Source organism: Bison bison, unplaced genomic scaffold, assembly GCF_000754665.1.
Source record: "Bison bison bison isolate TAMUID 2011002044 unplaced genomic scaffold, Bison_UMD1.0 scf7180017864531, whole genome shotgun sequence".
NCBI lineage: Eukaryota > Metazoa > Chordata > Mammalia > Artiodactyla > Bovidae > Bison > Bison bison.
In genome coordinates, this window is record NW_011495081.1 from 9,462,723 (window position 1) to 9,478,048 (window position 15,326).

At 44.2% G+C, this 15,326-nt stretch overlaps 1 protein-coding gene across 4 annotated transcripts in view; it reads right to left on the reverse strand.

Moving 5' to 3' along the window:
• SLC1A2 (solute carrier family 1 (glial high affinity glutamate transporter), member 2) overlaps positions 1–15,326 on the reverse strand; it is a 139,041-nt gene that overhangs the window by 9,684 nt on the left and 114,031 nt on the right. For 3 of the 4 annotated variants that reach the window (XM_010831858.1, XM_010831855.1, XM_010831856.1), the window contains one exon: positions 3,906–4,137. In XM_010831858.1, the coding sequence (XP_010830160.1) occupies positions 3,906–4,137 (232 nt within the window). Of the gene's footprint in view, positions 1–5; positions 4,138–15,326 lie in introns of those variants that run through there. The other variant, XM_010831857.1, reaches the window with a different exon arrangement.

Consider the following 15,326-nt stretch of genomic DNA (forward strand, 5'->3'; position numbering starts at 1 on the left):
AAAATAATTATCATCAACATCCAACTTACAGGTCATGAACCAGAAAACCACCCCGGGGGTTATGTGGAGGAGCACCAGACCCAGGTTCTACTACGCAACTTAAATATTAATGTTAGACACTGTTCTTTCCAAATTGATTTTAAGCTGGTCTTGGTTTTCAACAATGACTTGCACACTTTAAAAATGCGTATTTGCCTTGGGGAGGTATCTGAAGCACTAGAGCGACTTTGCAAGTTGGGGAATAAATAACTTGTATGACGCTTTTAGGGTTGTGAGGGGGTCTAATTAGCCATAGACTCACCACACAATAATGCAGCCCTTAAAACACAGTGCCCCGTGCTACTCCAGACAACCGCAGAGAAACAAAAAATCCAGAACCAGCATCTAGTTCTACTCATGCACGTGAAAGGTTCGGTTTCAATGAGCCCGGGTGGATTTTATACATGTCCAATTTTAAAATCAGAAGTCGTGGTGGTCTGGCTCCACCTTATAAGCTGTCCAGGCTTTAAACGTTGAAAGAAGAAGAGAAGGGAATTAAAAGCCGGGGATCAGTAAATCTAAATTATTTCAATGCAGACATTTATTAATCAACTATAATCACCAGACTGTCCGGATTATGCTTCCCGGGCTCTAAGCAAACTGAACCCTTCCACAAAATGGGAGGTTTCCCCCTCCACATCTAAATCGTTATCCTAGCTTACCTTCCATCTGTCTGTCCTCAACGTCATGTGCAAACTTAAACCCACGACTGATATTCCACATAATGGAGAGACTGGATTTATGGAAGCATTAGGACACGGAGACATGACAAACGGCAGCAATGATTGAAAGAAATCTGACCTTCTTCTTACCCAAGTGGAAGGGAGACACGTGCATTATGAACACACAAAACATGCTAGGGACAGAAAACCAAATGCCTTTCATGAACCAAGCAAACGAAAATAAAAACTACTCCTTCCACCAGTCCCCATGAAGCCTCCATTTAAAAAAAAGACCATGCAAGAAGCAAATGTAAGCATCACATGCAGTTATTCTGGTTAAAATAAAAAACATTGCATAATTTCAAACTACGGTTACAAGGCAAGAGTCTGAAACTGGAGAGGCCAACATGACATCACAATGCTTAAAATGGTTAAAGTTGTGACCAGAGCAGCAGCAAATTTGTTTCCCCTTCGGTGACCTGTCAGGAAAGACTGCCAGGGACAAACTGCCTGGAGCAAGCTGCCTGTTCTCCATGACCTCGGATGGGCCTATTTGCCTTTTAGCAATGAACCAGATCAATAGCTGTGCAGCATCATAAATCTCAGTGTGGTGCCTTTGGAAAACCAGACGGAACCTGGGTGGTGGTGGGGGGGGGTTGTTTTCAAATATTAGGACCTCTGTCTCTAAAGTAGCTGGGACAGCAGTTTTGGGGGGGCATTCCCTTTTTCTGACTGGATTAAAGGAAGTCGGGGCTCCACCACCCCCATCCATTCCACCCGGCTCTTTCCCAACATCTGGGTAATAGAAAAGCCTAAAGGGTAGAGGACTGGTGGAAAGCACTGAGGTCCCCAGCTCAGTTTTTAAAACAGTGGAACAAAACAGACCAGAAAGAGTTTCAAAGGCAGGAGTAAACGTAACTCCAATACTCTGGGTAAAGCCTGCGAATTCATCTCTGTAGCTCTGGCTGCCTCCTCTGTGCATGGGTGTCAACCCAGCGGATTGGTCAAGAACAAGAAGAGTCAGTTGCCTGACCTCACGATCTCCACAGAGCTGAACTCAATCACTTAACTAAAAAATGAAAACAGTGAATACTTATTAAACCAATATGGTCGTTTCATTATTTTCATGACCTGCTCAGTTTCATTACTTGATTATCTAAACACTAATTCACCAATGAGTGGTTGGTTCAGTGGTTAATTACCTAGAGAGACTAAGCCACTATCTCTATGGAACTGCCCAGCAAAAAAAAAAAAAGGTTATCTGAATTAAAGCATAGGGTCAGGATGCTAAAAGGATACACTCAGTAAATATCTCTGCAGAGCCCGTTGCATCCCTGGCACTGCTTTAGGGCACAGCAGTGATAAATAGGAATACAGTTTCTTTTCTCATGGGCTTATTTCCTAGTGATAGGGAGAGCAGACCAACATTTCCCTTTGGGGGTTGAATTGTTTGCTAAAACAATGAAAGGAATTTGTCCTGATATGCTTGATGTCCTTTAAGGGAAAAAAAAAAAATCTGGGAAGTCTGAAATCTAAAACTATCCCCATGCTTACAAATCTTCCTCAAAACTTGTCCTGTACAATATTGTTAAGAAGTATGCTGAGATGCTCCAAAAGGGTCACTCCAAAGGTAATTAACTTCCAAGATCCTTCTAATATATAACTGCAAAATTAAAAAATACATATGGTGATTTTATTTTGGTTCATACTACTGTATTTCCTTGTATGGCAGCCACTGGGATCAAGCTGTATCTTTGCTATGTAATTGTACATTCATTTTGCTGTCCTCCAGTGCCTAATTCAGGGCTTTGCAGGTTATGGGCACTCTGTAAAATGTGATTAGTAATCAAAATGTAGGAAGTCATAGGAATAAGATGGGGGCGCTCAATTAAACCCCACAAGGCACACAATAAATACTTGTTAAATATAATAGAGCATAAACCTATTCCATGAAGTACTGACTCTTGTTGACCAAAACTAACGTTTTGATGGAGAATAATCCAGCATATTCATTTAGATGTGGAAAACACTGACTTTCCAGGAGAATGGAGTTTACCATTTAGGTCCATCTTAATTTCCAACAGTTTTAATTGTTTTCACAGAGTTAATTGATTTATGCAATTGCCTCTTGATGAGTGGGATCCCTCCCTAATTTTCATTAGAAAATTTATGCACAATGTAGCTGATACGGAGGGGATGAGCCACTGGACTATGTTATAGTCCAATAAAGAGAATTGCTTCTATGTCATCCTTAGTTGTCTGGCATATATTCGGAATGACCCAGAAACATAGGGAGAAATTAATTTTTAAATGAGATCAACAGGAGTCAAAAAGGTCTCAGAAACCTGTGTTGGGTTCGGATTGTCCTCAACTGCTGTCTAGACCCTCCAAAGTTGACCTTGCTCACCTGCCGGGGTTTCTCCAAGTTTGCTTCACTCTGGTCATGACACTCAGTCTTTGACAATGTCAAGTTAGTTACAATGAAGGCAAGACAGAGCCCATTGAGCTTTAAGACTTAGCATCCAACAGCTTGGAAAAGAGTCCAGAACATCCATGCTTCAGGGATAATGGTGCTGCCAGGCAATGTGTGACATGTCGTGTTTTTTAAAAGACATTTATGGATAATTGTCCTGAAGGAGACAATTGCTTCCCCATTCTTGGAGCAAAGTGGCTTCTAGGTCAAAACTCATGCTCCCATGAAAATAATTAAGAGAATGATAGCTTTGCAAAGTTATGTGGGCACGTTTCTCTTTTTCTTTTTTTTTAACCAATACATGATACACAGCTAGGAGGAACACTTGTGCTATGTAAATCAAGTGATTCTGGGCATTTCTCTTGATGTTTCACTTGAGGAACAGAATATGTGAAAGGCAGCAAAGCCCTAGAAACCACAAATTCTTGAGCATAATATTCAGACAAAACTGATCAAATTTGCAGGGTAGGTGGACAGGGGGATCAGAAAGATCATTTTGTATCACAGAGACGGAGCAAGCAACCATCTGACTCTTTCACTGTTAGACTTACTGATCTCCTGCCATGTTAGACACAGAGTTAGATGGTCTGGGACTCATCGAAGCTTGAGTTACATGATTCTTTAGAAAAATAAATGTGATGATAATACATGCAGGGCTTTTGTGTTTGCTTTAAGAAACTGAGCATGCACTATTATATACAGGTCTCGATATCCATGAATGGGAAAGGTACCTTGCACTCATCTACTATGACTGAGTTGTGTGCGGCATAGACACACTGGTTTGAGTTGCTCTCCCTATGGTTCTTCAAGTCATCATAAATGGACTGAGTCTTGGTCATTTCGATATCTTCATGCACTCGGTGCTGAGAGTCAATGGTGTCCAGCTCAGACTTGGAGAGGTGATAGACAATCCCAGCCCCAAAAGAGTCACCCACAACATTGACAGACGTTCTCATTCTGTCCCTGGAGACAAAGAACAGAACACGCTTAGTGAGGAAGCAGTATGATGTGAGGGTTGAAAGGTCAAGGTCTGGACTGGAGAGCCCTGGGGTTGAGTTCTAGCTCTATCTTTCACTCTGGACTTGTGACTGGCCTGGACCAAGTGACTTCACTTTCATGAGCATTGATTTCCTTGTTTGTCAACTGGAGATAACAATCGTACTTCTCTCATAAGCTTGTATGAAAATTAAACGAAATGATGTACATAAATTGCTAGCAAAATGTCTAATGAAATGGTAAGCCCAATAAACAATGGACTCTCTAGAGTCCATGAGAAAAGAAAGGAGGCAGGAAGGAGGAAGAATTAGAGGGAAACAATGTCCAGTAGTCATGTAGTCATGAGAGGTGGACCATAAAGAAGGCAGAGTGCTGAAGAATTGATGCTTTTGAACTGTGGTGCTGGGGATGACTCTTGAGAGTTCCCTGGGTGCAAGGAGATCAAACCAGTCAACCCTAAAGAAAATCAACCCTGAATACTCATTGGAAGGATTGATGCTGAAGCTCCAATACTTGGTTACTTGATGCAAGGAGCTGACTCATTGGAAAAAACCCTGATGCTAGGAAAGATTGAAGGCAGAAGGAGAAGAGGGCGACAGAGAATGAGATGGTTGGATGGCATCACCGACTCAATGGACACGAGTTTGAGGAGGCTCCAGAAGTTGGTGATGGACAGGGAAGCCTGGCGTGCTGCAGTTCACGGGGTCTCAAAGAGTCGGACATGACTGAGCAACTGAACCAAACTGAACTGAAAGGCGTGCAGCACCAGTAATCAAGTTTGAATCCTCTTTCTTTCATTTTGCTTCACATTCTGTGTACATGCTAAGTTGCTTCAGTCATGTCTGACTCTTTGCAACCCCATGGAATGTAGCCCACCACACTCCTCTGTCCATAGGATTATTCTGGCATGAATACTGGAGTAGGTTGCCATTCCCTTCTCTAGAGGATATTCCAGATCCAGGAATTGAATCCATGTCTCCTGCACTGCAGGCAGATTCTTTACCATCTAAGCCATTCATATATGATGGGAAATTCAATGGACATGAACTTGGGCAAACTCTGGGAGATGGTGAAGGACAGGGAGGCCTGGCATGCTGCAGGCCACGGGTTCACAAAGATTTGGAATGACTTGGTGACTGAACAGCAACAACAACGTCCAGACCTCAGAATTAGTACCCAGACAGCAGCCATTTCTAGTTATGTCCAGCAAGTCCTCTTGATTTAAACTGTTCGAAAAGTCCAGATTACCTCCACTTATTTATTAATTCTTTGTGAAAGAGTAACCACCTATGAATTCCCTCATAATAGAATTTTATCTTTTTTGTAAGGATCTCTGCCCAACACACACATACACACAGACACAGCTGTTGGGTAAGACACCCAGTCACAATTTCCTCCCTGACTAATATGTGTAGTGACGATGTGCCCTGAAAAAAAACCAAAATACTTTCTCTTGCTCTTTCTGTTAATCTGAAAAAAATAAAATCTTCCAGAGGGCCTCTTGAACCAGGAAGGACTGAGAAAAATCCTTCCTCAAATCTGTTTCTCAAGTTCTGACTTGGAAAAAATAGGATGGCTCATAACACTCCCTCTCAAAATGTCAGCATCGGGAAAACTAATTAAGTTCTTAAGAGTAGGTTGTAATCTCTCACCCATAAGTTAAAAACAGTGTGAAGAGTCCTTTTGACCAGATTTGTGAGATACTCAAAGTTCTAAAAAAGAAGGATGCTGGAAAATCACAAAGAAAAGAAAAAGGAGTTTAAGTAAAAATGCTACCGAGACATCTTAGCCCAGCACTTTAGCATTCGATTCAAAATTTAAAAAAAGAAATAAAATGAGGATACCAGAAGTGGTTTAAGGCAAAGTGGAAACCTTAATTGGTTCTTGGAACAAAAGCTTAAAATAAATTCTACCTGCTCTGATCAAATCTATTTCTCATGTAAAGTGAAAGTCACTCAACCATGTCTGACTCTTTGCAACCCCATGGACTGTATGTAGCCTGCCAGGTGCCTCTGTCCATGGAATTCTCCAGGCCAGAATACTGGAGTGGGTAGCTATTCCCTTCTCCAGGGGATCTCCCCAACCCAGGGATCAAACCCATATCTCTTACATTGCAGGAGGATTCTTTATCCTCTGAGCCACCAGGGAAGCCCAAGAATACTGGAGTGGGTAATCTATCCCTTCTCCAGGGGATCCTCCCAACCCAGGAATCGAACCCTGGTCTCCTACATTGCAAGTGGATTCTTTACCAGCTCTGTTACCAGGGAAGCCCGGTCATTATGAAGTTGCAGTAGAAGGAGTCTGGCTTGGTTCTCTTGCAAGGAGCTTGGGAGCCAGCCGTCCTTCTGGTTTCGAGCAGGAAGATACTGTCCATGAAAAAAATACAGATCACAGCCCGCTTCAACTCTCAGGGACATCTCTATATCTGAGAAGGTTCTTGCTCTCCCTTCTGTTTAGAGAATCTACCTCAGAGTGATAGTCTTAATATGAATGAAGACTGGGTCTTGAGGTCATCTATAAGACTCAGGCACTTGACATGGAGATCACTAAGAAGCCCCAATATAAGGAGATGAGAAGGAATTATGTAGTAAGAAAAAGCCTGGGACTTCCCAGGTGACACAGTGGATAAGAATTCGCCTGCCAATGCAAGGGACACGGGTTAGATCCCTGGTCTGGGAAGATCCAACATGAACCCAAGAAACTAAGCCCATGAGCCACAGCCACTGAGTCCCAGGGTCTAGAGTCCATGAGCCACAACCACTGAAGGCTGCATGCCTAGAGCCTGTGCTCTGCAACAAGAGAAGCCATGGGATGAGAAATCCATGCAATGAAGTGAATAGTAACCCCCACCCCCTGCAACTAGAGAAAGCCTGCATTCAACAACGAAGACCCAGAGCAACCAAAAAGAAAGAAAGGAAAAGCTTGGATTCTGGAGGCAAGCTAACTTGGATTCAAATGCCAGCTTTTCCCTTTACTTGTTGGACAACACTGATCATACATGTTTGTGAGCCTTGGTTGTCTCATCTATAAAATGGAAATAATAATAAAAAAATGTTCCTTACAGAAGGGTTGTTGTGAAGATTAAATAAAATAACATAATTCTTAGAATAGTTCCAGACATTTACTGAGAACTCACAAAATTAATTATTGCATGTTGTATACTTTTACTTCTAATAGAATTATGGTGAGGATTACATAAGGTAATATCTATAAGGTATATTCCTGTTCACATAAATGTGAGCTACCATCATTACTGGGCTTCCCTGGCGGCTCAGATGGTAAAGAATCTGCCTGCAATGCAGGAGACCTGGGTTTCATCCCTGGTTTGGGAAGATGTCCTGGAGAAGGGAGTGGCTACCCACTCCATTATACTTGCCTGGAAAATTCCACAGACAGAGGAGACTGGAGGGCTACTGTCCAGGGGGTTGCAGAGTCAGACACAACTGAGTGACTAACACTTTCATTTTCATACTATTACTGTTAATCTTATTAAGTCAATTGCTATACTCTTTTGGCACCTCCTAGGTAGACCATCCAAACATGCCTGCTTAAGTTACTGTCTCCCTTTGAAACATCAACCCTATTTATAGGCCAGTTCCTAAGGCGGCACTCCCAACTAACCAGCTGAGTTATTTATTCCTCAGAGAGTTGTAGTCTACTTTGTCGTTTTTCAACTATACTTCCCATCCCTCTTGGCCTATGCTCTGCACTCCTGGTCAATTGTTAATTCCGAAGAGAACTAAAGTCTCCAAGAAGAACGCTCTGAATACCCACTCATCTCATGGCCCAGAAGAATCTGTCTTATTGGCAAATAGAGGGACCAAAGTAATGGTGGTGGTGATGATCACAGTTGTTGTTTAGTTGCTAAGTTGTGTCCAACTAGTTGCCATCCCATGCGACCGGGAAAGCCTGATGATGATGCTGAAATGTGGTGATTCCTCACATTTATATGAATAGGAATACACTTTATAGATATTGCCTTATTTAATCCTCACCATAACTCTATAAGAAGGACTATTATCCAAATTTAAGAGATGGAAACACTGAGGTTGAAAGAGATTACGTGGCTTTTCAAAGTCACACCCCCTTGTAGAGTCACAGAACCAAATCTGGACACAGGCAGTGTGACTCTAGAATCTACTGTCCACCATATGACACAAAGCACTCAGGAGCCAGACAGCCCTGATTGGAAAAATGGCTAAGTTTGAAAATGGTTGCTGCTAAGTCACTTCAGTCGTGTCCGACTCTGTGCGACCCCATAGACGGCAGCCCACCAGGATCCCCGGTCAAGTGGAAACAAGATAAGAATGTGGACTCTAATACTTGCTGAGCTCTTTGTTATTGGGTTGGCCAAAAAGTTCATTTGGGTTTTTCCATACTATCTTATAGAAAGATCTGAATTACTTTTTGACCAACCCAATAGTTTATTGATTCATTCAACAAATACATATTGAGCATTTTAGTGTGTGTACTATGCCAAGTGTCCAAAGAGTAAAGAACAAGAAAAGATCCTTCCTATGCTCTCTTTTCTGTGAAAACTCACACTCTCTTTACTTGTCTGTATCCTCCACTAGAATAAGATAAATATTCTAATAGGAATAAGTACTGGATGTTCTTGGGTTTTGTAGGCAGGGCACTTTATTTACACTGGGGTCTCACCAATGGCTAGAATCGAAGTGTCTTGAGTCAGGCACTAAGGGTGGATCTGAGATGATGAGCTAGAGAGAAGAGAGAACTAATACGTGTGAACTCTAAGAGGTACGTACTCTCAGGAGCACTCAGGATGGCTAATGAGTACAGTGGGAGTGGAAGGAAAGGACTGACCAAATCACAATGGCCTTACCAGTCAAGTGCAAGGCTTAGGACTTTACCCCAAGTGTGACGGGAAGGGAAGCATCACACTTGTTTCACTATAAAGAATGGCAAGACTGAAAGAGCAGAATCTGCTTATTAAAGATAGATACAGAGAAGATGTAGATCTTCTCTGTGGTAGATACAGAGAAAGATGAACCTGAGAGACAGTTAGATAGCATCACTAACTCAGTGGACATGAATCTGAGCAAACTCTGAGACAGTGAAGGACAGGGAAGCCTGGTGTGTTGCAGTCCATGGGGTCGCAAAGAGTTGGACATGACTTAGCAACTTAACAACAAGAAGCAGGAGACAGAATTACAGGACTTGAGGACTGATTGATTACAGAAAAGAAACAAACAAAAAGAGTCGAGAATTCCTCTCAAGTTTCTGGTTTGGGCAACCAAAGGACAAGGCTACCATATGTAGGGGGCATGACTGGTTGGGAGGAAAAAGATTCTGGTGCCAGAGTAAATGTGAGGACTGTGACCCAGCCAATGGGAAATGTCCCGCAAACGACTGGGAACATGGAGGAAAGGTCAGGACAGATATCTGAGCTGCAGGTAGTGAATGAAGAGTCAACCCCTAAGGAGGCCATGGGTGAGTGCCAAGATAGGTTCAGTTCATCCTTGGAGACAGAGTAAAGTGAAACAAGTAGATAATCTAGTCCAGAACCCTGAGGAAGACAAAACAGTTAAGGAATGGGCAAAGGAATAAGAGCCTGCAAAGGTGGCAGGAATTTAGAAGAGGGTAGGGGAAGCACCCATGACTACCTGGAGGTCGGGTAAGATGAGGGAAAGAAGTGCCTCTTGGCTTCAGCAATGAAGAGGCCATGATCAACCTGGCGAGGGTAGCTTCAATCCCCAGGCAGAGCCGGAAGCCAGCTCTCCACTGGAAGAAGTTTACATGAGAGGCAAGGAAGAGGGGAACACTGTGCAGAAGCACCTTATTCAAGATGCCTGACTGCGAAGCTGAGGAGACAGAACGGTAGAGGCAGGCAGAACAGAGAAGTCTGGGTTTGCTTTTGAGGCCACCAGGGGAATATCTGACCGACTCTGGGGAAGTCCGACTCCAGCCAAGAGCGGGATACGGGGGTTTATGGCTCACGTGTGGAAAATTTCTCCACAGACAAATGCTTTCATTTTCTCTCCCAACAGCCCCAATTGTTCATGAAACCCCGCTGATCTCAGGAGGTTTTTAGGCTGCTTCGTACAAAGAATTTTAGAGTGATTCCTATTATTCTCTGGTCTGGATATGGCATGTCCAGACTATGAGAAGGGGAAAGACGTGAGCTTTTAATTGAATGAATTCACAAAATGATATAGCTATTCTTTGGAGTTCCGGGAATCAAAACCAAAATGGGGACTTGATGACGCTCTTTCATGCTGAGGCACTGGGTCGGGTTTCTTGCAAGAAAAAAAATTGCCAAGGTGCTCTCTCTTTCTCCTTCTCTCAGTCTAAATTGTCTGGCAGGAAGATGGTGGGATTGTCTGAAAGTCTTATTCACAGAAGAACAGATCCAGGGTCACTCACAATTCAACTTGTGCCTTGTACTGGAGTGAACCCTATGAAACTGCCGTTTTTATAAGTCTAGAAAGGCCAACCACCCACTCCAGTGTTCTTGGGCTTCCCTTGTGGCTCAGCTGGTAAAGAATCCGCCTGCAATGCAGGAGACCTGGTTCAATCCCTGGGTTGGGAAGATCCCCTAGAGAAGGGAAAGTCTACCTACTCCAGTATTCTGGCCTGGAGAATTCCATGGACTGTAAAGTCCATGGGGTCACAAAGAGTCAGACTGAGCGACTTTCACTTTCTTTCAGAAAGGTCAACTATTGGCCATTTCATATGAGCCAGCCTAATACTCATAGAAACAAACCATTGTGTCTGCCTCTCAGGATGTGGGTGCACAATGTGGCAGACGGGTCACCTGAGGCCCCAGACCTTGCAAAGGCTGGCACCATTCTGGGCATCGGAGGGCTCAGACCACATGCGATTAGGGAAGGCAGGAAGGAACCACAGGACACTGAATTTTGGATTTGAGCCTGGATTGCAATCCTGGCTCCAGCAGAGAAGGTTGTTTGGTTTTTCTGCTCAGTTTTCTCATTTGTAAAATATGGAAAGCAGTATCCACTTCCAAGCGTGTTGAAAAGATAACAACGGCTAACCCACAGAAGTGCTCAACCTCTGAGAAGTCTTGGACCAAACTGCCTATAAAAGCCTTCACAGAGCACCTGACCGAAGTTCAGTGCTCAGCCCTAACTGCATCACCACCCTCATCATTGGTCCAAGCACAAAGGGGAGCAAATCACTTCCTCTCTTATTCCTTCATAACGTCTTAGACGTTCCTCCTCTGTACCTACCTCTGTTGGGATTTTCTGACCACATCTGTCCCCATGACCAGACTACAAGCCCTTTCAGAGTGGATACCATGTTGTATTCGTTTATGACACGGGCAGGAGGGGAGGAGGGCTGGAAAGGAGGTAAGCAGGTATGTGAAGGAGGCAGGGTGGGGATAGATCATTGTTTAAGAAGGGGAAGCAGATTAACCCTAGAAAGAGAACTGCCTTCTGTTCACCAAACCTCTGGCTGGCTATTGCAGTGGTAAAAAGTTCGGACACTGGGTGAGATCTAGAAGAAGGAAGAGGGAGACACAGCCCAGATTCCCTTGCAGAGCAAAATGAGAGCAGTGTCTTGAGAACTGAGGAAAGACACAGAGGTGGAGAGTGAGGAGGACCAGCCAGGTAGGCAGAGACTGGAACTAAACAGGTGCAGGAAGAGATTCCCAGGGGTGGAGTACACCAAAGGATGTTTCAAAAAGAAAATAGATGCCTATTATTAAGTTTTTACTTTCCATAAATTATTATTCTGATACAAGAGAAACACGAGATAATAGGGGAAGAAAAAAATTCCCTTCTTCCCTTCTAGACTCTTTGGCTGGTCTAATAATTAAATCTACATAAGAGATTAATGGGAAAATGTAATTTTGTATATGCCTGAGCCTTAATAAAATAGGAGACTCAAAGGCAGTCAGGTAATTGAGGCTTACATGCCATCCTGAGGGAAGGAAGGGGACAAGGGTCTGGGGCTTGAAAGGACAGGAAGACAGCTCACAGGAAGAGCAAATATTTGGTAAACAAATGTTTGCCCGGCCATGCAGATAAGCCTCTCCAGTGGAAAAAGTTCTCTCTGGTAATAGAGTTCTTCCTGGTATAGGCTTCCTTCTAAATCCTTTCAGTCAGTTAAGGAGGAGGAAAAAAGCTTGTCCTTAGTCTGATGGGTCCTGACCACTTTCAGCTTAAAATAAGCCACATGCTAACCAGCATTTTGGGGAGTCTCATATTCTGCTCCTTTTCAAGATGCAGCTGCAAGGAAAAGGAGATTTTTCTTTCTCATTTTATAGCTCTTCTGAGCTTGGCCCCTCCTCTAATCTTTTCATGAGTGTATATATATATATATATATATATATATATTTCTTTTGTAATACATTAAAATGTGACCCACCTCCACCCCACTCCCTCGATGGGGAATTACACTGCATTGAGTCAGGAACACTTTGGCAGGGGAGAGAAGGACTTAATCAAAAAGGGTAAGGCTGGCATGCTAAAGGATGACAAAAAAATGAAAGATGAGGTAAGATGCAGAAAAGAGGAGAAGTCAGTGGAAGTAGGAAATTGAAGCAAAAGGCTTAAACATAAACCTGTAGACTCTTCAGAGGTATGGTATGCATAGGAATTGGTTTTCTTTTCCACCAGACACAGAGCAGGGGTTACCTCAGCTAAGTGTGTGTAAATATGCATGTGTGCATGTCTTAAATGAGCTAATGAAAATGTAGATGGGCAAGCCTGGGACACCCAAGGAACAGCCAGATGGTCTGGGTTTAAATCCCACGTCAGCCCTTTAAGACCTACTAAATTGGGATATATTTCTTTGCTCTAAGCCTCAGTTTTCTTAAGTGTAAAACAGGGATAGTATTACTACTGCCTCATAATTTGCTGCAAGTTTTTAAACAAGTCCATGTGACACGTAGAGAACAATGTCTGACACTGAATGTTAGTTATCAGAGTCCGGTGTCCTCTTGATCTCCTTTCATTGAATGGATGCCCCCAATGTCAGCTGGAGCTCAGAAAAGAGTAGAGATGCTCACATACCACAGTCAGGAACTCCTGCTCCCCCTTCTCTACCTCTGCTCTGCTCCATTGCTTCTGGAGCTGAGGTCCCTGGATTGATCATCAGCATCCTCTGGGAATTTGTTAGACAAGCCACTTCTTGGGCCCCTCCCCAGATCTTCTGACTCTCCAGTAGGTTGAGTGCCTACTCACGTTTGAGAACCAAAGCTCTCTTCCCTCTGGGAGGCTAATGGGGGAACTTCAGGGTGCCCCCTGCAGGGTGGAGGCCCCCCTTAGGCTTCCTTATAAGGAAAGAACTCAACTATATCTCCAATGAGCAAACACGTCCCCAGAAACAATCTCATAAGCAGTCCTATGTGATAACCGGGCTGTAGGTCCACCTGGCTTTCCTTTTCCCACCTGTGGTCTGACTCAGTTATTTATCACCTTTCCCTGGTACTGGCTTCCTGGGTGGTGCTGGTGGTAAAGAACCCACATGCAATGTAGGAGACACACTGAGATGTGGGTTCAATCCCTGGGTCGGTCCCTGGCTGGTCTGAGGGCGTTGGTGTTTACAATTAATTGATCATAGCCAGGTACAGATTTCTCTGGAGGAGGAAATGGCAACCCATTCCAGTATTTTTGCCTGGAAAATCACATGGACTGAGGAGCCTGGCAGGCTACAGTCCATGGGGTTGCAAAGAGTTGGACACGACTGAGTGACTAAGCAGGCAAGTCTGGTACTGATCCCCCAGTTTTCCTTCCATCCTGACGCCTTCACAGAGAAGGGGGATGTCAGCAAGGATTCATAAACATCTGCCAAGGACTCCTGACGCAAAGGGCTTCTTGGACCCTGGGGGAGGTTCTGATTTTACCAGCCCCATCCAGTGTTCTAGGACTCGGACACTTGCAGGGCCCAGAATCTTGGTTTTCACCATGACATTTACAGAGCAGCTAAGCCTGCTCATTGAAAATCATCCAGGGCTTGGCAGACAGTAATGTGGCTGGCTGACCTCCAGCAGTTGGCAAACGGCATGGCACATTAAATGTCACTGTGGGCTTTGTTTGGTTCTAAATTGAAAAATTGCTAGAGTTATGAAAGCTTACAAACCTCACAAACTTGGGGAGGAAAAGAAATGTCCTGCTTTTCTTTGTCTCCTGCACAGACTACATCACCAGGGAAAAACCAGAGCCCCCTGCACCCCTCTCTCAACTCATCCCCCTGCCCCACTCACACACTGAAGGGCATCCGACAGCCATGGAGCCCATGACCAAGAGTGTGTTTCCAGAACTCCTCTTGCTGGTGAGAAAGAATGTGGAACCGTTACTAATTCAAAGCAGATCTGACCTAGCTACAGACCCCTGTACACTTTCCCAGGATCCTCTACCCTCCCTTTCTCTTTGCTTCTGAAAAGGAATGTTCATGCTCATTTGTATATAAACATCCATCACCAGCAGAATCCTAGTCTGGGTCTTAAAACTGGAAGGGCATTCAAGGGCACAGGGGTCTAGACTGTGCTTTCAAGCTGGTAGGTTTACTGCTCCCATTGTCCGCATGACACAGTTGAATCCAGAAAGTAAGTACCTAGCCCACGGTCCTACCAGGAGTAAGTGCAGAGTTCAGACCCAGGCCTCTGGCTTTCTCCCCTTGATCACAGAGCCTCTTTCCCTCTGAGATCAGACCCCAGAACTAGAAGCGTGTTCTTCAATCACTCTACCCTTTCCAGCTGCAGCCTGCAATGACGTTTTCTCATATGCAATCTCATCAATAGAGTTAATCCAACCGGATCATCATGTTTTTGCTGTTGTTCAGCCAACTCCCTCCCGCTAGCACGTTTCACCTCCAGAATGAGGACACCTTGCTCTGGGGGCAGGTGTGAGCCTGGGAGCGCCCATTCGCTGACATTTAGGTCAGGAGGAGGCAGGGTCGTGCATGTTTCACGAGCTGACTCTCCTCCAAGAGGCTTGGAAGAAGATGACTGCCAGGAAGCCCAGCCCACAGTGGCCGATCCAAGGAGGCCGGAGGACTTGAAGCCTAAGAGTGGCTGAGACCTTCATTGTACCCTGCTTGTCCCCACTCAACCTCCTTGTTCTGTTTTGTTTTAATCCTGAGAGAGGGGGGAAAAAAAACAAGTCAGACAAAAAATTCTCTGGTTAGAATGTAGCACGAGGGGTGCCCCGAATCAGCCTGTTTTTCCCAAC